Genomic DNA, 26,597 nt, shown 5'->3' on the forward strand with positions numbered 1-26,597 from the left:
AATCATCTGCAAAAACATAAAGCATTTACGCTTTCCAATCCAAAACAAGTATGGAAAACCTACGTGTTAGCCCAAAAAAATACAACAACAAAACAAAAGTTATAGTGGAAGAGGCGTACGACGACCGAAAGGGGCAGTGGTACATATGTTGCGGTGTCTCTCAATCATAAATATAAAACTTTTTTTCTGAAAAAAAAATTTTACGGCGAAGTCACGAAAGCCTTTTTTTTTCGAAATCAAAAAGACTTATAAAGACATTTCAGCAACTGATCATCATCGTATGATTCATCAATGCTAGGAATCGAACTCAAGCACAGCCATAAGTATAATCAAGTTTGACTTGCTCAAAACTAGATCATGCCAACTAACCTTTTACTAAGACTCAAGGGTTTGACCGCCCGGGATCGGTTGGTTCTTATATGCTTCTTTAAAAAGTATTATCACTGAAAACGCTTTTATTAGAAGCACATCGATTTTTGAATAAAAACTCTTAAGTACATTTTAAAAGAAGTATAATTTCTTAATTTGTTCTGTTAAAAGAAGTACAATAGCAGCAGAACAATATAAAACTGAAACAATCTCAGTTAGCTTTTGTGAAACGCTAAAATATTATGGAAGAGGAGCGAGAGAGGAGAAAAGCTTATGCTTCGTGCATGCTTTGTCGGCCATTCCTAAAACAATATCTCTCTCTCTCTCTCTCTCTCTCTCTCTCTCTCTCTCTCTCTCTCTCTCTCTTCCAGATTCACACAAAGTAGGATCTTCTGAAACATTCTGTAGGGTGACAAAATGAATGAACACTTGGCTTTTTATCCTTTAAAATTATCTTTAGAAAGGTGGCAATGCACTGCAATGATGCACCACTCTTTCTTTTCAACCATAAACATCCAATGAATTTTCCCAGAAAGTTTTATTTTCCCGGGAAAGTGGAGCGCGTTTCTTGCAGCTTCCTTGAGTTTTGGTTGCTTCTCTTTGATGGGATTCCTTTTTTTTTTTGTCCACTTTGGTCATCAACTCCAGGTATGTAAAATCATTGTTCCCTGCAAGTTATCAAAACCCTTGTATCTTTCTCAAATCTGAATCTTTTGCTTTTGTGATCACCCTTCATATTTGTTGTGTTAACTTCCTCGAAGTCTAGTTTTCGTTGAAAAAATCATGGAAATGTTGATGAGAAAGTGGTGCTGTGAGTGCTGAAATCCTACAAACTAAGGGTTATTGGTTTCAATTCCATTTGATGGTTATGGTGAACATGTCATATGGTTTCTTGATTACTATAGTTGTCCTTGTTGCTGCCCTTTTGGTTTTCGAATCCGAGGGGCTTAACGATGAGGGTCAATATCTTCTAAAATTCAAGAGCGGATTAGTTGATAGGTTTGATCATCTTGGTAGTTGGAATTCCAATGATTTCACACCTTGTGGATGGAGAGGAGTGAATTGCAGCAGTGGATACAATCCACTTGTGCTGTCTCTTGACTTGAGCTCAATGAATCTTTCGGGTTATTTGTCTCCGAGCATTGGCGGATTGGTTCACCTGAACTATCTTAATCTTTCTTTCAATGAACTGACTCGGAGTATACCTGAAGACATCGGAAATTGTTCGAGTTTGGAGGTTCTAAATTTGAATGACAATAACTTTATAGGTCAAATTCCTAAACCAATAGCTACGCTTTCAAGTTTACGAGTACTGAATCTCTGCAACAACAGATTATCAGGGCCTATCCATGAAGAAATTGGAAATCTTTCATCCCTGTCCCAGTTGATTGCCTACTCTAACAATCTTAGCGGAATTTTGCCGCGCTCTCTTGGAAATCTCAAAAGATTGAGGACTTTCCGGGCAGGGGAGAACTTAATATCCGGAAGCTTGCCTACAGAGATAGGTGCATGTGAGAGCTTGGAGGTTCTTGGTCTAGCGGAAAATCAGTTAAGTGAAGAAATGCCTAAGGAGCTCGGAATGCTTGAGAATTTGGGAGCTTTGTTTCTTTGGGGTAACCAGCTTTCCGGGGTTATTCCAAAGGAGCTTGGTAACTGTACAAATTTGGAAATTCTTGCCCTGTATGAGAACAAGCTTGTGGGAGAGATTCCAAGGGAGCTCGGAAACATTGCTCATCTGGAGAAGTTGTATCTTTACAGAAATATGTTGAATGGGACAGTTCCAAGAGAGATTGGCAATCTTTCTCTAGTAACACAGATTGATCTTTCGGAGAACTTGTTATCAGGAGAGATACCGGTTGAGCTCAGTAAGATAGCGGCATTGCAATTGCTTTATCTTTTCAAGAACCAATTCACAGGTGTTATTCCAGATGAGTTCACAAGCCTTACAAACCTGACTAAGTTCGACCTCTCTATCAATTTTCTCACCGGTTCAATTCCTATCGGAATCCAGTACTTGACTGAACTGATCATGCTGCAATTGTTCCACAATTTGCTGAGTGGTGTAATCCCTCAAGGCCTTGGAGTGTATAGCGCGCTTTGGGTGGTTGACTTATCCGAAAACTTCCTAACAGGGGGAGTTCCTCATCATCTCTGCAGAAATTCTAACATGATTTTGTTAAATTTGGGGTCTAACAGGCTCACTGGGAATATACCAAATGGCATCACAAGCTGCAAGTCATTAGTGCAGCTTCGTCTAGTTGGAAACAACCTCACGGGTACTTTTCCATCCGAAATGTGCAAACTGGTTAACCTTTCTACAATGGAGTTGGATCAGAACAAGTTCAGGGGAGCCATTCCTCCAGAAATTGGCAACTGTAGAACTTTGCAAAGGCTTCACCTTTCGGGCAACTACTTCACATCGGAGCTGCCTAGAGAGATTGGTAGCCTCCCACAGTTGGTGACCTTTAATGTCTCATCCAATTCTCTTTCTGGAAGGATACCGCCTGAAATTTTCAATTGTAAAACACTTCAACGGCTTGATCTTAGCAATAACAACTTTTCAGATGCATTGCCAAGTGAGATAGGAACACTTTCTCAGTTGGAGCTTCTCAAGCTTTCTGAAAACAATCTTTCCGGAAACATACCGGTTGCGCTGGGAAACCTTGTACGTTTGACTGAGCTACAAATGGGTGGCAACTCATTCTCTGGCGGCATCCCAGCGGAGTTGGGTTCCCTTTCGAGCCTGCAGATTGCATTAAATCTCAGTTTTAACAACCTTTCCGGGCAGATACCTCCTCAGCTTGGCAATCTTATCTTACTGGAATTCCTGCTACTCAATAACAACAATTTGACAGGTACAATTCCAGGTGTTTTCAAGAATCTTTTGAGTCTACTTGTCTGCAACCTGTCGTACAATGCCTTGGTAGGGCCTATTCCTCATTTACCATTCTTTCAGAATATGACCGTTGACAGCTTTGTTGGGAATAAAGGACTCTGCGGCGGGCCTCTTGGTGATTGCGCAACATCACCATATTCACTCTCTTTTCCTCCGGATATGGCGAAGAAACGCCCCCACTTGGGTAAAATCATCGCTATCATCGCAGCAGCTATTGGTGGTGTTTCTCTCATTTTGATTGCAATCCTTGTATATGTCATGAGACGTCCCACGAGCGTAGTTTCTTCATTGCAGGAAAAATCATTCTCTTTGCCGGTTTTGGACATCTAATTTTGTCCGAAGGCTGCAGGGTTCACTTTCCAAGACTTGGTTGCGGCGACTGAAAATATTGATGAGAGCTTTGCAATTGGAAGAGGAGCTTGTGGAACCGTGTACAAAGCAGTCTTACCGACGGGTCATACAGTTGCTGTTAAGAAGGTAGTATCCAGCACGGAGGGGAACAATGTGGATAACAGTTTTCATGCTGAAATTCTAACTTTAGGAAAAATCAGGCATCGAAATATTGTAAAGCTATGCGGTTTCTGCTACTACCAGGGTTGCAATCTTCTGCTTTACGAGTACATGGCGAGAGGCAGCTTGGGAAAATTGCTTCAAGGAACATCTTGTAGTCTTGATTGGACAACGAGATTCATGATTGCTCTTGGGGCTGCTCAGGGTCGCTCTTACATGCATCATGATTGCAAACCGATAATCTTTCACTGTGATATAAAGTCCAATAACATTCTTCTTGACGACAAGGTTGAATCTCGTGTTGGGGATTTCGGGTTGGCAAAGGTGATTGACATGCCACACTCTACGACTATGCCTGTAGTTGCAGGTTCTTATGGATATGTTGCTCCTGGTAAGCTATCTTTTAACTAATCTCAATACCATGCAACTTAGAAGATCGATTTGATATAACCCCCGAATGCTTTCTGTTATAGTTAGGATGATTAATGCTTTAGATACTGATACATAATCTTTTCTTCCAGATTATGCATACACTTTGAAAGTCACAGAAAAATGTGACATCTACAGCTTCGGAGTAGTCCTTCTGGAGTTGCTGACCGGCAGAACGCCTGTACAATCGATAGAGGAAGGCGGTGACCTGGTAACATGGGTAAGAAACTATTTTCTGCACCATTCGTTGTCTTCAGGAGTACTCGATGCTCGATTAGATTTACAAGATGAAGCTACTGTCTCTCACATGATTACTGTCTTGAAAATTGCTTTGACGTGCACAAGTATGTCCCCTTTCGACCGCCCGACCATGAGAGAAGTTGTTTCCATGCTCATTGGGTCAAATGAGAGGAGAAAGGACACACTTTGAAAGTGATTCATTAAATCATGATACCAATTCCATAGACATACTGAACCTTGATTCTAAACAAATACAATAAAATTCTCCCTGTACATGTACCCTATGACTTCTCCATCCATTTGACAGGGATAACACGTTCCGTTTTTCATACGGTAAGCAGTATATATGTGTTTAGGGCCGTCTCTGACATTTTGGTGGCCTTGTGCGAATTTAATAAAAAAGTCCTCCTTATTAAAAAAAAAAATGTTGTTGGACAATATATCTATACAAAGCTCAACAATCAATATTCAAACTTCCCACTTACTAATTGAATAATCTCCAAAATAAAGTCATGATTTTGGGTTCATCTATAAAAAATAATGGAGCACAGCTGAAATAGAGATACGAAAATACGTTTGTATTTGTAGAATAAAGTAATACACAAGTTAGTTTTTTATTGCTTAATAGAAAAGTGGAAGAAAGTAGTGCATACGTTTTTAATTGTTAAAAAAAAGAAGAAAATTAATATATTGAGTACAAGCTTTGCTTAACCAATTGTGATGATGATGAATTTTCTTTTCAGCTTAATTTTTTTTATTAGAAATTTATACTCACGTGTAATATAAAGGAAGATCAAAAAATTTGGGGCCCCTACAAAATTCAGGCCCTGTGCTACTGCATCTTTTGCACACCCCCAACGCCCCTCTGTATCTGTTATGATCCTATATCTGACGAACTTTATACAGTCTTTGATTCATTGTTTGGATTTGGTAGAGGATCCCTTTCCTTTAAAATGTGCGTCAAAACGTGAAATTTTATCCCAAAATAATTAAAAGTATACTCACTTTTGCATTCATCAGTCAGCCTAAGATTACGTGTCCAAAACGTGGTATTTTTCTTCCGTATTTAGGTGAAAACTCCAAATAAGTTACAGAATCTTTGGAAATTACAACTCAACCGATACGGCACGTCGACAACCAATCTCAAATCTCAATCACATCCCCCATCCGACGGCCCAGATTCCTCGCCCACAGCCGACTTCTCCACCTAATATTTAAACCCCTCTTTCTGTTTCTGTCGCGTTGTCGTCTGTTCTTCGCACCAAAAAAAGGCACCGAAAAAAAAGCCGCTTCCAAAAAAAGTCGCTTCTTCCAATTACGCAAACTGTAGAACTCCCCAAAAACAAAAAAAAAGTTGGAAGCCAAGGGGCAGAGCCAGACAGCTCGAGAGAGAGTTGTGGGCCGTCCGATCGCAGTTGGATGGTAGTGATCGGAGGGGGGTGAGGAGGAGGTTCACCATGATGATCACGGTTCAGGGCGAGGCTCGTCAGCCGCCGGCGGTGGTCGGAGCTTCTAGGGCACACTTCGGCGCCGCTCGCGATGATTCCTTTGGAATTAAGCCGGAGCCGTCGTCGCTCAGCTTGGTCTCTTTCAAGCCTCATCACGATGCTCGTGAAGGTTCCATTTTCTGATCCAATTTTTTTTAATTCAATATTTTTTACAATCGGAATATGAATTTCTAAATTGTCTCTTAATTAAAGTTTGAAACTTGAATTGCAATTTTTGGTGTTTTTCAATCGATGAGTGTTCTTCTGGTGATTAATTTGAGCTAAGAATTTTGACAGAAAAGCTAAAATTCGAATTTTAGGGTTAGGGTTTTCATCTATTGTTCCCTATCACAAAGATGTTTTTTTTGTTGTTGTTAATTATTTGAATTTCTTATTGTTGATGCTAATTGATGAATTATTTGATTATGAAGTTGATGAAGACGCACATATGACTATTGCTCATCAAATGTACAAGGCTGGAAACTATAAGGAGGCTCTAGAGCATAGCAAAATTGTGTATGAGAAAACCCCGATTCGCACCGACAATCTCCTTCTTCTGGGTGCAATCTATTATCAGGTTCAATAATTCATTAAAGTGTAATTTTATTATTTTCCAATGGTTGATTTTCGTTCAATTAGAATTGGAAACCTGAAATTGATTAATATTGTGTGTGCGCTTTATTTTGTTGCAGTTGCATGACTTTGATATGTGTATTGCCAAAAATGAAGAAGCCCTTCGAATTGAGCCGCATTTTGCCGAGTGTTATGGGAACATGGCTAATGCTTGGAAGGTGGTGTCGTGAATGCATGGTTGCCTAGTTTCACCTCTTCTGTTTTTCTGGTTGAACAATTTTCCATAATGTTAAAGTTGGTTTGTTCTTTATGCAGGAAAAAGGAAATAATGACCTTGCTATTCGCTATTATTTGGTTGCCATTGAGGTTCGTATACAATTATATAATTTTTTTCTGATTATTCCTGCATTCCCTCAAATCGTATAAAGGGATTAAAAATGGATGTCTAGTTTTCTTTTAGTGTGTAATTTTAATTTATAGAGTCAAATTTCCCTAATTTGGTTATTAAACTTTTTGGATGTGCTTTGTTTATAAATTTCAAGTTGTGCTGCTTCAGTTTGAACGGTTAGGTGTCTTTGTCTTCTCATAGACTCAATACTTTTGTTTAGTTTATTGATCTTACTTTTTCTTGGCTGCAGCTTCGTCCGAATTTCTGTGATGCATGGTCAAACTTAGCTAGTGCATACATGCGGAAAGGAAGACATGAAGAAGCGGCACAGTGTTGTCGCCAGGCACTTGCATTAAATCCCCATTTGGTAGGCTTCCATCTTGTTATTTTTGACTTTCTACAGGCTGTTATTGTTGTTCTTTTGTCCGATCCAAGGTTACACACTATTCTGCTTTCAATATTATCTGCAAGCTAACTACAATGGGAAATTGATAAAACAGGTTGATGCCCATAGTAATCTTGGGAATCTAATGAAGGCACGGGGATTGGTGCAAGAGGTAAGTCTTGAAAAATGAATGCATTGCCTTGTATTATGTTTTAGTTACAAATATATGTAATGGAAGCTAAGATCTAGATTGCGCTGTATAGGATTTAAGTGCCGTTGGTTATTGTTTTTCCTAACCTTCCATGCTGTTTGCTTAGGCCCTAGACCTATAATACCGCTGTATCACTTTCTGTTCAGATTCAGTACAGAATATGGTACTTAAGTCTGAGCTTCTGCTCTAGAATATCCACCTGGCCCAAACTATACCCCTGCCCAGTTTTGTGGGGGCTTAATAATTTTGGATTTCGCAACAGTCTACTGGAATGCTAATTCTGTTCAACATTTAAATTTTTGTAATGTATATCAAGTAAAGTCACTGATGGAATAATTCATGCGTGGAACTGTGTGAATTCACAGTTCAAACAGATATGAAGTTGTTGTCCCCAGGCCAGGGCTCAGATGATGGTTTTGTTGTTACTCCCATCCCCAAGACTGCAAATAGTCAGACTCTAACCTTTTGTGCAGGCATACAGTTGCTACCTCGAGGCTATACGTATCCAACCAAACTTCGCTATTGCATGGTCTAATCTTGCTGGTCTTTTCATGGAGTCTGGTGATCTTAATAGGGCCCTGAAGTACTATAAGGTATCGTAAATTTTGTGTTCATCCATTATTCATCTTCTGTCTTTGTGATGTACTTATTCTTTTATATCTTATTTCCATACATGATTTCTCATATCGGCCCTATTTAGAAATGTTCTTAACTGTTCCTTCGATACTTTTCTATCTCAGGAGGCCGTGAAACTCAAACCTGCTTTTCCAGATGCGTATCTCAATCTTGGGAATGTTTATAAGGTAAGCTGTCATGCCTAATGCAAGTAAGGTTCGGTAGGTGCAAGTGGCGGACTTGTGTTGGAGAAAAACAAGCTATTTCTTTTGCCTTTTCCAGGCTTTGGGACTGCCACAGGAGGCAATCGTGTGTTATCAACGTGCTCTCCAGACAAGACCTAACTATGCAATGGCTTTTGGTGAGTAATAACTTACCATGTCTTGGCCTTTTCATAATTTGGGTAAATTACAATTTTCACCTTCAATTTTCGGTCGCATAACAAACTCATACCTCATCTTTTAAACATTGCAATGTCATACATCAACTTACGAATTCTTTGCAATGTTAGATCACTGTTAGTCAATCCGTTAAATTGACCGTTAAGTGATGATGTGGCAAGACTACGTGGTATTTGCCGATGTGGCATGTATGGCTATCAAATTTGTGCTATGTGAATAAAAATAAACAAAAAAAAATTAATTATTTATAAATATCACTCCAAAATATTTTAAAAAAATCCAACTCATGCCTCACCGCCGCTGCCCCACCCCTACCACCACCATCCCAATCCAGATCTTATCCAGTCCCTCCTAACCATACTCGTGGGATTCTCCACCCACCTGGTGAAGCGGATCCAGAAGAAGCTTAAGAGCCCTGGAATTTCTGGGGCACGAAGAAGTTTCAAGGGCCAGGAATTGCAATGTGCTTTTCTTGACAACTAACAAACAAAAATCATGAACGCCCAATTACGCGAACACGACGACTCGAGTCGTCGAAGCTGGGAGACGACGTCAACGAAGACGAAGCCAACCGCCTGCTGCAGCCCTAGTCCGTGTCGCTGTCGTCTTGTTTGATTTGTTCTTGGAATTTGGTTTCACTGCTTAAATATGTTAATTTCACAGAAAAGAGAGATGTTGATGCAGTGGGTGGATGGGAGAGAAAGTGGTTGTGGTATTGGAGGACTAAGAGGGAAGGGATTTTGGAAGAGATGGTGGGGTTAGGGTGGGGCAGCGGCGCTAAAGGATTTGGGGAAGGGATGATCTAGGGGGTTTTGGGGAAGGGTGGGTCATGATGAATAAATATTGGATTACTTTTTTTTTTTCCTAATAATTTGAAATGATATTTTAAAATTATTTAGCTTATTTATTTATTTATTATTTACATAACACAAATTTAGTACCCATACACGCCACGTCAACAAATATATGCCACGTTGTCTGGCCATGTAATCATTTAACAGCCAAATTGACAGAAAACTTAACGGAGGTTTGACATTGCAACGAATTTATAAGTTGAGGTATGACATTGCAATGTTTAAAACATGAGGTTATGAGATTGTGGTTAGACTCATACTTGAGGTAGTTTTGTGTAATTTACCCTATTTTTTATTTAGTCTTTACTTATTAGATTACCTGGTTATTCCTTATTAGAAATCGTTATTCCTTTTTAGAATACGTTGTTCTGGCATTTTGAATTTGAAATACATTTACTTTAAGCATAAAGAGAAAATGAGTTAGTTGGCTACATTCTTGTCTCAAGTCAACTGACTACTTTCATATCTTATCTGAGCGTAATAAGTATTTGTAACGTACACATGTTTTGAATTCTGTTATTCTCGTTTCTTTTTTCCAGATGTTAAGATACATTTGTCATGTGGTAGCAGTTTCATGAATTTTATGTGACCTTAAATTGAATTGTTTGGCGCAGGTAATTTGGCTAGTACGTATTATGAACAAGGTCAACTGGATCTGGCAATCCTACATTATAAGCAAGCCATTTCTTATGATGGAAGGTTTTTGGAGGCTTACAATAATTTGGTTGGTTCTCGTAGCCAGAATGTTATGATTTTTGGATTTGTAGTTGCAACTTTCACTGACTTTATTTTTTGGTTTGTTTTTGCATCATTTGAAGGGTAATGCTCTTAAAGACATTGGCAGAGTAGATGAAGCAATTCAATACTACAATGTAGGTTCAACTTTCTATGTTAAGTTTCATTTGAATTGCTTGCATATAATCTTCTGTCCCCCTTGACCTTTTATGTTGCTGCATGCAGCAATGCCTCACTTTACAGCCTAACCATCCACAAGCGCTTACCAACCTTGGGAATATTTATATGGAATGGTATGTGATCTTGAAATACTTGTGAATTATTAATAATTTATTAATAATTTATAAATGTTGAAACAATTAGCTCTGGATGATGAACATGCTTTTAACAACTAAAAGTACTGTACATGCAGGAACATGGTGTCTGCTGCTGCTCAATATTATAAGGCCACGTTGACTGTAACAACTGGATTGTCTGCTCCTTTTAATAATCTTGCCATCATCTATAAACAACAGGTATCGTTTCCTTAATTCCCTTCTTATATGGATGCAAGAAGTGTATTTTCCCCCGTGGATTGTCTCCCATCTTTTGGGGTTGGGGTAGAGGGGGGAGGGTGGTAAGGAAGGTGGTACTGCAATTAATTGCTCCTTTAAATATAAAGATGCATGATATTTGAAGATTAGTCTAGACAATTCCGCACTCCAAAAAAGCTGCCTTTTAGGGGGAGGGGCGGACCATATTTTAAGGAATCATGCAGGTGAAACCCTCACAGGAAAGGCTCGGTCGGTTTCTAAGATTAAGAGTAGAAATAAAAACTAAAGGAGAAAAATAAGAATTGTATGGATATATAGTCCTGTTTCTTCTTGTAAAACTTTGTTGAATCTATTTTTATTTATCACCATTTTCTGCCCTAATCTCTACCGTGCATGCTTTCATCACAGGGGAATTATGCAGATGCAATTTCTTGCTACAATGAGGTTCTCCGCATAGATCCCTTGGCAGCTGATGGGCTTGTCAATAGGGGGAACACATATAAAGAGATTGGTAGAGTCAGTGAAGCAATTCAGGACTACATACACGCAATATCTGTTCGGCCAACTATGGCTGAAGCTCATGCAAATTTGGCGTCAGCTTACAAGGATAGGTATGGTACTCCAGTTTTCACTGTTGGCGCCCTAATTTTTGTCTACTGTTTAATATGCCAGGTTCCTGGGAAAAGTTGGTTTACTCTGACACAAAGTGAAATTCCTTCAGGATTGTCATTCCTATTTTGATCCTTTTAATTCAATCAAATTGATTCTGTGGTGGGTGGTACTGATGGGTGTACTGCTCTTTGGGAGTCTATGAGGGAACAATTTACTTTCATTTGTTAGAATTTAGAGTTAATGCCTAATTGCCAGGAAATCTAATCTTTGGGTCCCAACAAACTCCAACTGGGTAAATTTTAGTTTAGTAAAGTAGCTTGATGCCTTGGATGGACATTCAAACCATCATATTCCTTGTGTGGAAGTGGAATTAACATTTATTGAACTCATCTTGCAGTGGACATGTGGAGGCTGCTATTAAGAGCTATAAACAGGCATTGATTATTCGACCTGATTTTTCAGAGGCAATTTGTAATCTTTTACATACATTACAGGTATTATCTGAATTCCAAGGAAGTAGTATTTGACAAGAATTCTTTATGTGATTTGGCTGTGAAATTTGCGCTAATCTAAATTCTACTTATGAAAGTATGTATTTAGTGCACTAATAGAATTGTGTGCATGTCGGTTTGCTCTTGGACACTCGACACAAATGTTAACATGCACCAATACCTGTACTCTTTCAAACTCTTGGAGTTGTGTGGATATATCCGTGACCATAGAAATGGCTTTATGTAGGTTGATTTAGACTACATAAGTAGAATTGAAATATAAAGGCATATATGCAGTATTCAGAGGTAGAGGAGCATGTGTTAAATTCCGTCTGTTGGTTGCAGTGCATTGAGCATTGATGTCTTTACATGTAAACTAATGTAATATGATTGTACATTGAAGTGTGTATGCAGTTGGGAGGACCGCGACAAAATGTTTTCTGAAGTTGAAGGCATAATCAGGAGGCAGATTAATGTCAGTCTTGATTTGTTATCATTATACTCTCTATTTTATAAAACTGATAATTTACCTTTCTAATCTTATTTCAGTCTCATTATCATCACTATAAAACTTTACTAAGAGTCACTTGAATGCTACCTTCTTATTTCAGATGTCTCTTCTGCCTAGTGTGCAACCTTTCCATGCAATAGCCTATCCGATTGATCCAATTCTGGCACTTGAAATTAGGTATCGCCCCTATGTTCAGTGTTTAGGCTTTAAGAAACAATAGTTAAACAGCAAGAATAATTTTTCTTCTCATTCACAATTTTGTCTTCTCTTTTGCAGTCGTAAATATGCTGCACACTGCTCCATAGTGGCATCACGATTTGGACTTTCTCCTTTCAACCATCCTGCTCCAATCCCTATAAAGCGTAATGGTGGACCCCAGAGACTAAGGATTGGGTATGTTTTGACAGGATGCTTAAGACTAATCTCTTTATTTGTCAGAGCTATACATCTCTTTAACTGTATGAGGACCTTTCTTGATTTGCAGATATGTAAGCAGTGATTTTGGTAATCACCCCTTGTCACATCTTATGGGATCTGTGTTTGGGATGCATAATAAGGACAATGTTGAGGTTTGTAATTTTTGTACTTTATAGGTTCTTTCAAAGTAAGAGGTCGCACTTGGTGCGATGGCAAGTGCCTTCGCCCATGAGCGATAGGTCTCGGGTTCGAGACTTGGGAGCAACCTCTCCATAAATGGGGGTAAGGCTAGCCGACGTTCACCTCTCCCAGACCCTGCGTAAAGCGGGAGCCTTGTGCACTGGGTACGACCTTTATAGGTTCTTTCAAAGTAAATTACTGCGTGCTGGAACTAAGCATTTTGATATAGGTTTTCTGTTATGCCTTGAGTCCAAATGATGGAACGGAATGGAGACAACGCATCCAGTCGGAAGCAGAGCACTTTATGGATGTCTCATCTTTGTCATCAGATATGATTGCCAAAATGATTAATGAAGATAAGATACAGATCTTAATTAACCTTAATGGTTATACAAAGGTATGCTTCATCTGTTGATATTTCTTTTCTTGTCCTTAAATAATCTTTGATGAGGCTTATTGTAAGGACCTTGAACTTGTGCCTATTTATGTGACGCATTGTGTAATTATTTGCTCATAAATATGGTCGGGTATACTACATCAACTAGTTGTAGTTTTTTATGCACTCAGCTTTTTATTGTATCTTATATCTGTTGTACTTGTTGGAATGACTTAATGGCACGTTCATCATGCAGGGTGCAAGAAATGAAATATTTGCCATGCAGCCAGCACCTATTCAGGTTTCATATATGGGTTTCCCTGGTACTACAGGGGCAAATTACATCGATTACTTGGTCACTGATGAGGTTTGAATTGGGCCACCTTATGTTTTGGTTAGCTTAATTTAGTTGAATGTGTTTATCTGATATGCTGTTTCTTTTGTTTCAGTTTGTTTCACCTTTGCGCTTCTCACATATTTACTCCGAGAAGATTGTTCATCTCCCGCATTGCTACTTTGTGAATGATTACAAGCAGGTTGGTGTAGATATGCTCTCTAGTCTGTTTTGTTATTTTATTAACTTCAGCGAAGTTACATGGAACCTGAATCACCATTTAATGTTGTGTTCAGAAAAATCAAGATGTTTTGGAACCAAGCTGTCGGCAGAAGCGATCCAGTTATGGTCTGCCCGAGGATAAATTTATATTTGCATGCTTCAATCAGTTGTACAAAATGGATCCTGAAATCTTTAATACATGGTAATATCATCATCTTCCTCACGTAGTCGCAATTCCTGAAGAACAAAAAATTACATTAGTACAGATTGTACATAATTTGTCATCTCACTAGTGATTCTATGTGATCTAGGTGCAATATTCTTAAACGTGTACCCAACAGTGCACTTTGGCTCCTCAGATTCCCAGCTCCAGGTGAAATGAGACTTCGTGCATGTAAGTGGAATGGTTTACTACTTTATAATGAGTTGATCAAACTCCTTTAAACCTCTTTCATGCAACCATATAGGTTTTCTGAATACCCAATCCGAGTAAAAGAGAAAACACAACCTTTGCGGTCTGGAGTAAAAACGATTTAATAATGGGCCTTGAGCTGTCTTTTCACCCAAAAAAGTGGACCCTTATATGACATTTTTGTTATTTATTTGACTTTATTCAGATGCTGTTGCTCAAGGAGTGCAGCCAGACCAAATCATCTTCACAGATGTTGCTATGAAAGGTGAACATATCAAGCGGAGTGCATTGGCAGATTTATTCCTTGACACGTAATCTTCTTTTCCCTGGATTCAACGTAATTCTGAAGTCTCTCTTTTCATTGTTTACTACGCATAGTAAGCTAGAATTTCTGATTGTTTGAGATTGTTTGTTTTTAGGCCTCTGTGCAATGCACATACAACAGGCACGGATATTCTATGGGCAGGTCTGCCAATGGTGACCCTTCCCCTTGAAAAGATGGCTACCAGGGTTGCTGGATCACTGTGTCTCGCTACTGGACTGGGAGACGAGATGATTGTTAGCAGGTACGTCTTTTGTACAGACAACCTTGAGACTCGACATACAAGTATTTCATAAAATGATGCCTTTATCATCCACCCTTTGCCCACAGCCCTTATCAGTTGTCACTTTGTTCTTGTCTTCTCACCGGACGCTTATGTCTTACATGTAAATGAGTTTGTAACAATTTCCTTTTCCTGTCTTGACTTCCCATAGCATGAAAGAGTATGAAGAGAAGGCGGTGTCTCTGGCACTGAATCCCCCAAAGCTCTGTGCTCTTACCAGCAAGCTCAAGGCAGCCCGGCTGACTTGTCCTCTGTTTGACACCTTACGCTGGGTAAGTTAAAGCAACATGTTTTGTGCATAGTGGCTACTCGGAAAAAATAGAAGGCACAGTAATAATCTCTTGAAACAACTTGTTGCAGGTGAGGAATCTGGAGAGGAGTTATTTCAAAATGTGGAATCTGCATTGCTCGGGCCAGAAGCCGCATCATTTCAAAGTCACCGAGAACAACTTAGAGTTTCCGTACGATAGATAGACGGTCGAAGTTGGAGACGGAATTTGTAGATCCGTAAGTATCACACAAAATGATAAATCCTGGACATGTTCGAGTCGAAGGAGAGATTTGCTTGACGTAGCCGTATTCACTATGTCCGTCTTTCCGCTTGCTCCCCTCCTCACCATCCCCTCCACCATATAATCTTGCGATCTGTACGTATCTTATATAATGGAGATGACATATTGGTAATGTATTGGTTCCACACTGCTCTTGTGCTTCTCGTTTTCGATCGTCAACGGAAATCTTTCTGATGCATTTTCCATTCTTTCCACTTAAACCAAAACTTTGCCGGAAATTGAATCGCGATTTGTGTTCAGTTTGCAAGCAAATTCTGCCCTACAACATGAAGGAGAAGCATTACAAGGGATTCATCTCGACTATCTGCGTAAAGTCTATGAAACATCAGCAGCTAGATTACAGTCGGAAGCGATTTTGGTTGTCAATAACGGCTTCTAGCCCTTCTAACAAAACCTGAACCTAAATTGCATATATTTTTGAACAGAGAACTGCATCGTTACTTCCTCGATCAAGTACCAACGAGGCCATCGATTCTTCCATGCCCTCCGTGAACCAGGTGCCTCTCCGCGAGCATAAGCGGCAGTGCATGATGTTGCCCCATCAAGTGCCGCGGAGAGATGCTTCCAATTGTTCAATCCTCTTAGCCATATCATGCTTCCCACAACTCTTCAATCCGTCAGCAACCAAATCAAAGCACCGCGACATCGGCATCAACCCCATTTCAGACATTTCCACTAAGTAATTCGCGGCCTCAACGAACCGCCTTCCGCGTCCAGCCATCGTTATCAACATTGTATACACCGGTCGGTTAGGGGATGTCCCTTAACCTTCATCTGTCTAAAGAAACAAAATGCATCATCAAACTGACCCCTCCTACACATCTCCTTAATTATGGAAGCATACAAGCTCGGAAGTGGCTTATGTCCATCTTCAATCGAATTATGCAAAAGCTGGAACGCATCATCAATCCTCCCCACCTTCGTTAATTTTTCTGCTCTTGATGGTATAAACAGAATGTTCACACTTCCACTAATTTGTCAGCTGAATGTTGACAAAGAGTGGTGTAGAATTCTTCCATCGGAGTTGTGGGCTATTAAAACCGAAGTTGAGGGCTGGAATGAGTTTCCTTGTATGTACTCGTACTGCGTTCTTCGTGCCATCTTGGGGTTGGGTGTGGTTAGAGAATGTGACTTAGCCATATGGGTGTCTGCAAATTCACCACAATGTGGAGTTGGAGTTGTGATTGATGTCGCTATGAGGGATCATATACTTTTACTTTTCCGGTTGTGCTTGAAGGCTATTTTAAGGGAAGTTTTAAGTAAGATAAAGGAAGGAGATCCAAAGAGAGAGAACTTTTGAGTGTCCCACTTTGGTTCAAGCTTTGACGTGGCTGGCCTCTCAGCTTTCCATACTGTATGGTGCACAAAATGGGAAAGTATTTGCCATAAGCGTTCTCAAGAAATGCATATCAGATGCTGCAATGGCCTTGTTAATTTTCCCATTGGAGCAACAGGTGACAGAGTCTCCTGCTTTAGAAGAGGCTTCATCGAATTTGGATGCCGATGGCAACGGTATTAGGAATACTGAAGCTTTGAAACCACTAAGCACAGATGGTGAAGGGGATAGCATGATGAAGGAAAACATTATCAATAGGGTGGTATTTGTGTCCCAGGTTGCAGCAGCCGTCGCGGCGTTGCATGAAAGGTCCTTGAGTTTGCTTTCAGGTTTCTTTTAATACGTTGAAAATCTAGTTGAAGCGTAATGGAGGGGGCAAATAGAAACAAATATTAAACACGAGAATTTATAAGAACAAATATTATGACTAACTGAAAAGGCCAGGGATCTTCCAGTGCTGCAAATCTTTATATTAACCTATTTTCTTTGTAGGGTGGTTGATCATGATTAACTCCGCCTGTGTAAGTTTATCTTACATTGCTGGTCCCAAGTCCGGATAAAGGAGGAGGGGGAGGACGTCAAGTAGTCGACAGCCGGCACTCCTAGGTTACGTCGAATCCTTTTGAAAATGAATCCAGAACGAGACACAGAACCGAGTGCAATGACATTCTAGGATTCATATAGCCGACCCCACTTAACGGGAAAAGGCTTTGTTGTTGTTGTTGTTGTGATGGTGGTTGATCATGATTATCTATCACAGAGAGCTCATGAGGAGCGGAAAAACCGAAGTCAGTACAAACCCATTATAGACCATGATGGGATTCATTGGGAGAAATCACGTAACCAGTTACCAGATAATATCATTATTTCTAGATAACTTAGCAGAGACATGATACTCGTTTAAATAGATTCAGCTCATTTCTCTCTGCTGGGAGTCTGGATTCTTTCTTGCCATTTTAGATTAAGTAAAAGGTTCTCAGATAGATCTAAAATAATTTCAACAGTGTAGAGAGTATCTCGTTCATGATTAAAGATCTTGTCTTTTCAAGTGGTTATTGCATTTTAACGTGTGGCTTTAATTAGATGAAAATTAAATCTAGTAATAGCCCGAAATTCCTAAATTTGGTCGTCCCATTAACGTAGCTCTTTTCAGGTCGTCCCCTTTGTAGGGCTGGGAACCTAAGTTCTGATACCAATGTTAGGTACTTAAGCCCAAGGGAAGAGCCCAACCAAAAAGACTAGCCTAATAGGTGGGAGGACCCCAAGGATTTAAGTACCACTAGACCATTTCTGATGTAGCCGATGTGGGATCATACCAATGGCGCAATTTATATTTGTTGGAAGTTTTGAGACTCTTATCCCACATTGGGAAAACAAGATTCTCAAGGGCCTTTATATAGATTTAGGGGTGTGCTATCCACACACCCCTTTTTACTTTTCACACACCCCTTGTTAATTTATGTCCGTTGATCTTCTTCATTTCATCCGATCCGACGACCAAAAATTAGAAGGGTGTGTGAGAAATAAAAAGGGGTGTGTGGATATCACACCCCTAGATTTAATGCTTTAGTCTAGTAATTACAACATGGGCCATTTGGAAATGGATTGAAGGCTTGGGCCTTATAGTTGTGTGGATTAGGCTTGTATAATATAGTCTAAATACAATTAATATTAATTAATCAAGACAAGGGCCTTGGGCCTTAGAATTTAAAATTAATCTGATTCATTAATTTTAATTTTCGAATTAAGTTTTTAATTAATTTATTAATTAAAAACGTTTTGATTAAAAGACACAGCTCTTAGAAAGAGTTGTGTACCTTCAAATACACTGAACTGGTATTTGAAAGGGTTTGAAACAACCTATATATCTGCAATCACAGTTTCCAAATGAATCATCCTTTCTTGCTCTTTTCTTCTGTACGAATTTCTAGAGGGTAAACACACAAAAAGCAAATTCGCTAGAGTTTAGAATCCAATGCGGATTGTAGAATTAGGTAGTTGAATCCTGGTCGAGCAGACGTCGTAGAACCACAAGCACATGAGTGGGACGAAAATACTGTTCGAAGGACATAGTTTTTACGCTAACCTCTACGTTCTGTAATCAAGTTAGTAACATTAATTTCTGTATTCATTGTATAATTTTCATTCTGCACAACAAGTATATTTTGGTTAATAAAATATTAGAATTTCTGTTATTTTGTTTATTTCTTGTGGCTTTTTTGAGTTCTTACAAAAGAAAAACAAACAAAATATTGAAAAGGAAAATTATTTTATAAGTAGACTCAAACAAAACCTCATCTGAAGCCCTCGATGTTTGAAATTAAACCTAGATACAAAGAACTGACTTAAAAGGATACATTTGCGCTTCTCTACCTGCTAATGTATGACATTGACACTAAAGATACCACGCAATAACGCAGGGAAGGTACGAGGGCTGGTAAAACATCAAGAACATTTCTTTTGAGTGTTCTTATAACCACAACAGTAATCCTCGAATGTATGATGTATGTTTCAAACTCGGTCAATGGAGATAAAAATAATTTGACATTTTTATTAGCGTTTAATGTTTACTTCTACACTTTCTGAAGAAAATGAGGGATATATTAGAGGTATACATGGAGGAAATCGAGAAAGGTGGTGGGATCGACTGCTTTGAGAAAGGAACTGAAGGGAAAGGGAGCATTCCATTTGAGCAACCATCAGCTCGTGACATCACCATGGATGCTGAGAAGGCGACAAAAACAAGTTATGAGTCAGCAGGAGGTACCCCGTATCATAGCAGGAAACAATCTCATTCTAGTGATGCTATTCTTTCTGCAACTGCGATGAATACTTATTCTGAGGATTGCGAAAAACCAAAACGTAGTCTTGAGGGACGCCATGAATATCTAGAAGATCAGAGAAGTGTAAGTAGGGACATGCATGATACGGGAAATCATTCGAGAAGTCCAGAAAGTCACCGAGATCATGGATGGTCAGACAGGCATACTCGCAATCGCAGAGAACGAGATGATCTGGAGGTGACAAAGACCAAGCATCATGAAACCAAAATGTCATCTTCTAGCATATCCAAGTATAAAGATAATAGATCATCTTCTCAGTCAAATTCTCATCAGAAATCAAAAGTTAGAAGGGACAGGTACACATATGAGAATCACAGTTCAAACTCTATGGAACAAAATACGTTTGATGACAGATATGATCCTTTGGAGCCTCGTGACGTATATGAAGACAATCTCTCTACTAACAGAAAGTATGCTAGAGCAAGCAAACATTCCGAAAAAAGAGAAAATTCCTGATGACCATTAGAAATCTGACAGCCATGTCGGTAAGTTATTCTTGATTTTCTTTTATGTACTTGTGGTATGTTCTCACTTGAATTTGAAAGTGATATTTTGTTCGTGACATGGTTTATTGACCAAATTTTGCAGCACGAGGTCATCAGGCTTCAGCAATTTTAACTTCCATCTGTATCCTCCTTTGTATCCTTAATCTAAATAGCTGTTACGCATATAAATATTTCAGTTGCGCTCGTTTCTTCCCTCATTCTTGCTCTGAATGGATGATAAGTTGATAACAAAACATTGTTCGTACCGGCATGGTTGTTCCTATATTCATCATGGTTTTTTTACCCTCGTCAGTTAACATCACAGTTGAGATTGTTATTTACTGCATCCTCTTGTCAGTATTAAGTACTTACATCAGTTCATTATGATAGCCCATTCTAGTATTTCAAGATATAGCGATTCCCTTTAACTGGTTGGGATGAGCACATCAGAGTGCATATTTGTAGACTTGCAATTGTGATGTCTCGCATATAGCAATTGTTAGTCTATTTAAGTCAGCGAAAACACAACCACCTTGTTAAACTCTTCTTACATGTTAATCCTGTTTCTTTACACGCTAACCTCTCTGAATTTTCTGTTGCGCTAGACTTCGCTCTGACCAAACCAAATCAAATCGACTTATATCTCATCGAAAAGACCAATCATAAAGCTCAAAAGTCCTCTAGCTGTAAAGGTTCTTGTACAAAAATGTATTATAGTTTGATCAAATAATGCTATGTAGTAGTTTAATTTCATATTACAGAGCTTTTTATCGCTTGTAATTTGTTAAACTTTTGTTTAGATTCAGTTGGCAAAAGCTTTTTGTATCGTACACAGAATTTTGAAGAAAGCATCAGTAAGATGAGCAAAATTGAAGCCATTGTTACTCATCTCGGTAGCTTTAAAGATTAGCGGAATTTGTTTCAGAGTTCATCAAAGTTCATAACCAATGTTCACCAATACAAACTAAACTTTTCTTATACCCAAATCCCTAAATTCCATGCTGGTTGAATTGTACGCCTCATTTTGACTCAAAGATAACAGAAACACAGATGGATGAAAAGAAAAAATTGTAACAATAACAAATAAAAAGCAGATATACAATTTGGTATGGAAGAGTCAATGGAACAATTTAGAAACCCACCATATTAGTTGACATTGATTTCAAGTGTTTAAATATGAATTATAATTGATTTTTCACGAAAAAAATATATTTTGAAGAACATGAATACGATAGTTTGTTGTTATGATAAGATAAATAAAAGAAAAAATAACAAAAAAAAAACTGTAAAAGAAAAAAAATTGAAAACAGAAGACGGTATGAAGGTAGCGACTTCATACGAAATTAGTCGCTATCTAACTAGCGACGTATTTGAAGAAAAATCGGTAGCACCAAGCATGTGCATTTTTGTCTTAGGGGAATCAATTGTATTTTTTTTTCTAATATAGACAAGGAGTGCAAAATGAGAATTTTGAAATGCTAATAACAGTTTCCTATATATATATTTATATATAAATCCTTACCAAAGACCAGCAAGGTCATAAATGACAGAGGCCATGGTTATCAGATCTCAATCTGCAGGTTTGTTGTTGGATTGCAAAGAATAGCATCGTTATAACGATTTCTCCGTCCTCCTCCCCTCCGGGGGATGGTTCCTTTTTTTTGTTTCTTTCTACTCTGGTGCTGTAGCATACAGCAATACATGTGGTGCCATGGTTGAATTGAATGTTCTGATACCCGTATCTCTCTGCTTTGTGCTAGAATGTTGAAGAAGTTCATGAATCGTGAAGGGAAGCGCCATGCTCCATGCATCTCTATCATGTGGTATTGTCAACATGGAGAGTGACCGATGACATAACTGGATGAAGCATGGTACTGTTGCTCTGACCCTTATTTCTATGCAATAGTTTAGTTTTGCTCATGGAATGCAGTTCTGCGATGAATCGTTTCGATGAGTTCATACAAATCGGAAGCAGTGCTTGTGGGAAAGCTGGCTTCATCTTACCCCTTTGAAATATGTAGATGGAAGAAGAATGCTTGTCATGTATTCTTAGTATGTTTAATTTTGTAGAGATGATGTAAAATTGCTATTTAATATGGTAGCATTTTTTTTTTCTGCAACAACATTTTAATACTGCAACTAGCAACCATCAACAAGAGGAGCTTTTCTAACCCGATGAGTCTTATGACGGATAGCCACGTTTTTAGCCGTTTGGATTGAACAACTCTAATTACAATGAAATTTTTTCCCAAGCGATAGTGTCTGACCATCTAGCTTATGAGGTTGCCGTACTCAAATCTCTCTCCACCAAACTCTACTAATATCGCACATTTTTGTTAAACTTGTTAGCAATTAGTCAGATTAGTATGCCCGCTCTTTTACCTGAGTTAGTTAGAACAGTTTGCCTGTTCTTTTACCCTGAGTTTAAAAATAAAAATAAGAATGAAAGTTCTCCTTAGGTCATCTCCAACCAACTCGGCCAAAGGTCATAGGGCTAAAAATAGCTTAGAATGACACGAAAATCATCTCCAACCGAGGGCTAGGCCAAAGGGCTTATGGGCCCCACCAGGCCCAAACCCTCAAATCAGGCCAGTGGGTTGGCCATTTCCAACCAACCAGCCAGCCAACCCTCCAACGCCAAAATGTCAAGCTTGACAATTTGCTAGCCCTCCAGCTCCAAAATGTCAAACTTGACATTTTGCCAGCCCTCCAGCTTAGGCCCATCTAAATGCCAACAACTTTCTGCGCCAGCTAGCAATAGCTAGCTAACGTCATGCTGCCGTCAAGTTACGGTTGGAATTTGAATTTTTTTTTTTTGGACGAATTTCAAAAAAAAAAATCTAATTTTTCTTCCTATAAATATCTACATCATTCCTACAATATTGAAATATGAAAATAAGAAGTGTCACGCAAATAAGAATCTTATCTAAAATTTGCACAACCAATTACATCTCGACACTTGACATTCGAATTCCTATCCAAAAAATTATTAAGATTACATAACGATAAGAAATCTAGAGAGTTACTCACTTTAGCGACACGTGTCTCTTGAAATCCTATCCGAAAATTTATTGAGATTACATAAAGATAAGAAATCTGGAGAGTTACTTACATTAGCGACACGTGTTACTCGAAATCCTATCAAAAAAATTATTGAGATTATATAAAAATTAGAAATTGGAGGCTTATTCATTTGGTGACAAGTGGCACTCAAAATATGTCTGAAAACCTTATTTTAATATGTTAGTTTAATTTAATTAACCATATTAATTTAATTAAAATAATAAATTATATTTGGTCTCTGACCCTTTGGCTCTCTCGGTTGGAGATGATTTGTTGTCAAAGAGTTATGTATGGCCTATGACCATTTAATTTCTTCGGTTGGAGATGGTATAAAATATGTTCTGGTACTGCTCATTAAAATATAATTTCTTATAAAACTATAGGACTAAAATAAGTCATTTGGCCTTCATTCAGTTGGAGATAGTCTACTCAAAGAGTATTGTGGACTATGTGAGTAAGAATAAAAAAAAATAGAAAAAAAAAAAAAAAAAAAAAAAAAAAAGAAAGAGAGCAAGCGACAGGAAAGTACATATATTGTTGAGGTTGAAACTGAATTTTGCGTCACATTCCTTCCTTCTCTTTCCTCTCAGTCACTCACACACACAAACCAAAACAAAAACAAATCCAAGAAAACATAGCATCTCTCTCTCCTCTCCTCTCTCTCTCTCTCCTCTGACAGATGAGACGATGCAGCAGCAGCCCACAATTCTCGACGCCTGTATCTCCCTGACAACGAAAACCCCATTCATCTTAAACGAATAATCAGAGCAACAGCAACCCCTGATATCAATTTTTCTTCTTCCGCAAATGGCCAGGAAAGGTGTGGTCTCCGACGAGGGAACTGTGACCGACGCCGACAAATCCACGGTGGCGGCGAAGGCGAAGGCTGTGGAGATAAAGAAGCAACTGGAGAGGCTGGTGAAGGCCATTGTCGATGAAGACGACTACAGGGTCGAGACTGCTGACGAGGCCATCAGAGCCTTGTCTTATTTGAAAGACTTGAAGTCCAAAAAGTCTCTCTCTTTCAAGCTTCACGGCGGCGGCGGCGGTACTGTAGTCATCCCTAAAGAATTCAGATGTCCCATTTCCGGAGAGCTCATGGCCGACCCTGTTGTCTTGGCCACTGGAGAGGTATCAGGTTCACAAATTTTGTTACTTTTCTTTTGATTTTTGAAATGTTCGTGGCTAATTCGAATTTGCATGCAAGAATTTCATGTTTTGAAGATTTGGATTGTTCTTAAATTTGGGATTTTCGTTGTGTTCTGGTATGAAGATTGGTTCTTTATTTTTGAAATTAGGATTTCAATTGGTTTTTCTTTGTTCTTGCATAATTTGCTCTGTGATTTCTTCGTTCTTTGTTAATTGTGTATGATATGAAGATATCTAAAACTATTATACATATATATACATACATATATACATATATATATATATATATATATATATATATTGTAACTCATGTTGCCTTTCCTCCACTGTATTGGGAAAAGTCGAAAATTTGTTCGATCCAAAAGGAAAATTCTGTAGGTGTTCATTTGGTATACTGTAAACTGCTTGCATTGATCAAATCTGGATTGTTCGTTTATTTCCGCAAACTGTTTGCATTGATCAAATCCGGATTGTTGCTTGAATGAAACTTCTGAGATGAGATGTGATTATAAAACCTCAATGAATAAACTTTTCAATGAATAAGCGAACTTTATAAAGAGAGGGATCAGTGAGGTTTTGCTATTGTTCACGGCACCGCCAATTTTGGTAGGTACTGGCGTTGCATATGCAAAGTAGGTATATAGCAATTACGTATTAGCATTTTGTAGCGTTTATGAATCATTTAGGATCAGATCACCGCTTCTGCAAATATGGTAGCATCGCTTGCTTGCATGTCCGATGTTTTGCTTTGTTTAATAGCACCTTGAACTCATGCAGTTTCTAATATTTTTTTACGTATCTTTATTTGATTACAGACGTTTGATCGACCATTCATCCAGAGGTGGTTTAACGAAGGCCACAGAACTTGCCCTCAAACCAAGCAAGTCATCTCTCATACTGTCCTTACCCCTAATCACCTGGTTCGAGAAATGGTTTCACAATGGTGCAGGGAGCATGAAATTGAGCTTCCGAAACCTGTTCAGGATATTGATGAGCAACTTGTCACCAATGCAGACCGAGGATGTCTGAATTCACTGCTTGAGAAAATGTCATCATCTCTATCTGATCAAAAAGCAGCAGCAAAACAGCTTCGACTGCTAACAAAGCGAAGTTCATCATTTCGGGCACTTTTTGGTGAGTCTACTGAGACCATTCCGCAATTGCTCAATCCACTTTCACCGGGACAGGTTGATGCTCATCCTGATCTTCAAGAAGATCTGATCACAACACTACTAAACCTCTCAATTCATGACAATAACAAAAGATTAGTCGCAGAGAACGCATCAGTCATCCGTCTGCTTATTGAATCCTTGGAATATGGAACTGTCCAAACAAAAAGCAATGCTGCCGCAACTTTCTTCACATTATCAGCAATTGATTCCAACAAGATTACTATTGGAGCATCCGGTGCTATGAAACCTTTGATTGACCTTTTAGACGTGGGGCATCCATTAGCAATGAAGGATGTTGCTTCGGCAGTATTCAGCCTGTGTACTATCCTCGAAAATAAGGAAAGGGCCATCAATGCTGGAGCAGTCGGGGTGATTCTGATAAAGATAATGGATCATGTTTTAGTTGCCGAGTTTTTAGTTATACTTGCAATGCTTTCCAACCATCAGAGGGCTGTTCAGGAAATGTGTGAGCTTGGCGCTGTGCCTTGCTTGATTGGAATCACAAGGGAGAGCGACTGCGAGCGCAACAAGGAGAACTGTGTTGCAATCCTTTACACTATCTGTTTTGCTGACCGGACCAAACTGAAGGAAATTAAGGAAGAGGAAATGACCAGAGGTACATTTTCTAGACTTGTACAGACCGGAACTTCGAGAGCAAAGAGAAAGGCGAGTGGAATTCTTGAAAGACTGAATAGGACCGGTTCAATAACGCACACAGCTTGACAGAAATCGAACTTTTCTTCTATTTCCCCATGTAAATGTCGTATATTTCGTAGTTCGTACTATACTCCATGTATACCTGTACACAGAAAAGAGCTCACAGATTTGTACACTTAACTTGAAATTTTCCTAGGCAAAGTTTTGGTCCATTTCTAGAAATGTAAAGGCCATTGGAATTTCTCCTCTCTTTGATCACAAAAGAAATCACAACTAGTACATTTTGTTTCTCTGTGTTTTCCGGCTCATTTTTCCGATTCTCAGGGAGAACCAGTGGCATATCACACTGTTAGTATCTCTCCCGTCACGTGTTACATTTTTCGGGTTTGTGCCAGCTGTGTATTGTATTTGGCTTTTTGAAATGCCATCATAAATATAATAAGTTTCATTTGGATTTTGTGACTGAATGATGATTGTAGGGCCTCCATTGTTTCTGCCACCCTAAAATTTGAAAGTGTGTCGGCAGGTTGACCA

General features: G+C 38.9%; 5 protein-coding genes across 7 annotated transcripts; all 5 read left to right on the forward strand.

The window, feature by feature from the left end:
• Positions 1–610: 610 nt before the first annotated feature.
• Positions 611–4,723, forward strand: LOC114820079 (probable leucine-rich repeat receptor-like protein kinase At5g63930). Of its 3 annotated transcripts, XR_011573726.1 has the most exons (4): positions 879–3,224; positions 3,326–3,449; positions 3,560–4,166; positions 4,297–4,723. XR_011573726.1 is itself a non-coding variant. In XM_070809255.1 (2 exons), exons 1-2 carry the CDS (start codon positions 1,232–1,234, stop codon positions 3,646–3,648), a joined length of 2,307 nt encoding a protein of 768 aa, XP_070665356.1. In that variant the 5' UTR covers positions 1,090–1,231; the 3' UTR covers positions 3,649–3,786. The 3 variants fall into 3 exon arrangements, 1 of the variants encoding a protein (XP_070665356.1); XR_011573725.1 differs by having other exon boundaries at positions 611–4,166; XM_070809255.1 differs by lacking the exon at positions 4,297–4,723 and having other exon boundaries at positions 1,090–3,449; positions 3,560–3,786.
• On the forward strand, positions 3,887–4,634 carry LOC139189931 (probable leucine-rich repeat receptor-like protein kinase At5g63930). Its single transcript, XM_070809209.1, has 2 exons — positions 3,887–4,166; positions 4,297–4,634. Exons 1-2 carry the CDS (start codon positions 3,887–3,889, stop codon positions 4,632–4,634), a joined length of 618 nt encoding a protein of 205 aa, XP_070665310.1.
• Positions 4,724–5,689: 966 nt separating the features above from the next.
• Positions 5,690–15,536, forward strand: LOC103451095 (probable UDP-N-acetylglucosamine--peptide N-acetylglucosaminyltransferase SEC). The gene is made up of 28 exons (XM_029090176.2): positions 5,690–6,061; positions 6,363–6,508; positions 6,624–6,722; positions 6,820–6,870; positions 7,143–7,259; positions 7,393–7,449; positions 7,962–8,081; positions 8,229–8,291; positions 8,386–8,464; positions 9,973–10,082; positions 10,177–10,230; positions 10,319–10,386; positions 10,506–10,608; positions 11,035–11,237; positions 11,636–11,732; positions 12,133–12,204; positions 12,341–12,417; positions 12,517–12,633; positions 12,725–12,809; positions 13,067–13,234; positions 13,470–13,580; positions 13,663–13,749; positions 13,844–13,971; positions 14,081–14,163; positions 14,387–14,492; positions 14,601–14,747; positions 14,938–15,058; positions 15,147–15,536. The coding sequence occupies exons 1-28, from the start codon at positions 5,902–5,904 to the stop codon at positions 15,258–15,260; spliced, it is 2,943 nt and encodes a 980-aa protein (XP_028946009.1). The 5' UTR covers positions 5,690–5,901; the 3' UTR covers positions 15,261–15,536.
• Positions 15,537–19,309: 3,773 nt separating this feature from the next.
• On the forward strand, positions 19,310–19,993 carry LOC139189932 (U11/U12 small nuclear ribonucleoprotein 48 kDa protein-like). The gene has a single exon (XM_070809210.1). The coding sequence runs from the start codon at positions 19,310–19,312 to the stop codon at positions 19,991–19,993; it is 684 nt and encodes a 227-aa protein (XP_070665311.1).
• Positions 19,994–23,643: 3,650 nt separating this feature from the next.
• LOC103451094 (U-box domain-containing protein 9-like) lies at positions 23,644–26,351 on the forward strand. The gene is made up of 2 exons (XM_008390527.4): positions 23,644–24,216; positions 25,050–26,351. Exons 1-2 carry the CDS (start codon positions 23,893–23,895, stop codon positions 26,127–26,129), a joined length of 1,404 nt encoding a protein of 467 aa, XP_008388749.2. The 5' UTR covers positions 23,644–23,892; the 3' UTR covers positions 26,130–26,351.
• Positions 26,352–26,597: the final 246 nt, after the last annotated feature.

The sequence above is a fragment of the Malus domestica genome, chromosome 12, assembly GCF_042453785.1.
Source record: "Malus domestica chromosome 12, GDT2T_hap1".
NCBI lineage: Eukaryota > Viridiplantae > Streptophyta > Magnoliopsida > Rosales > Rosaceae > Malus > Malus domestica.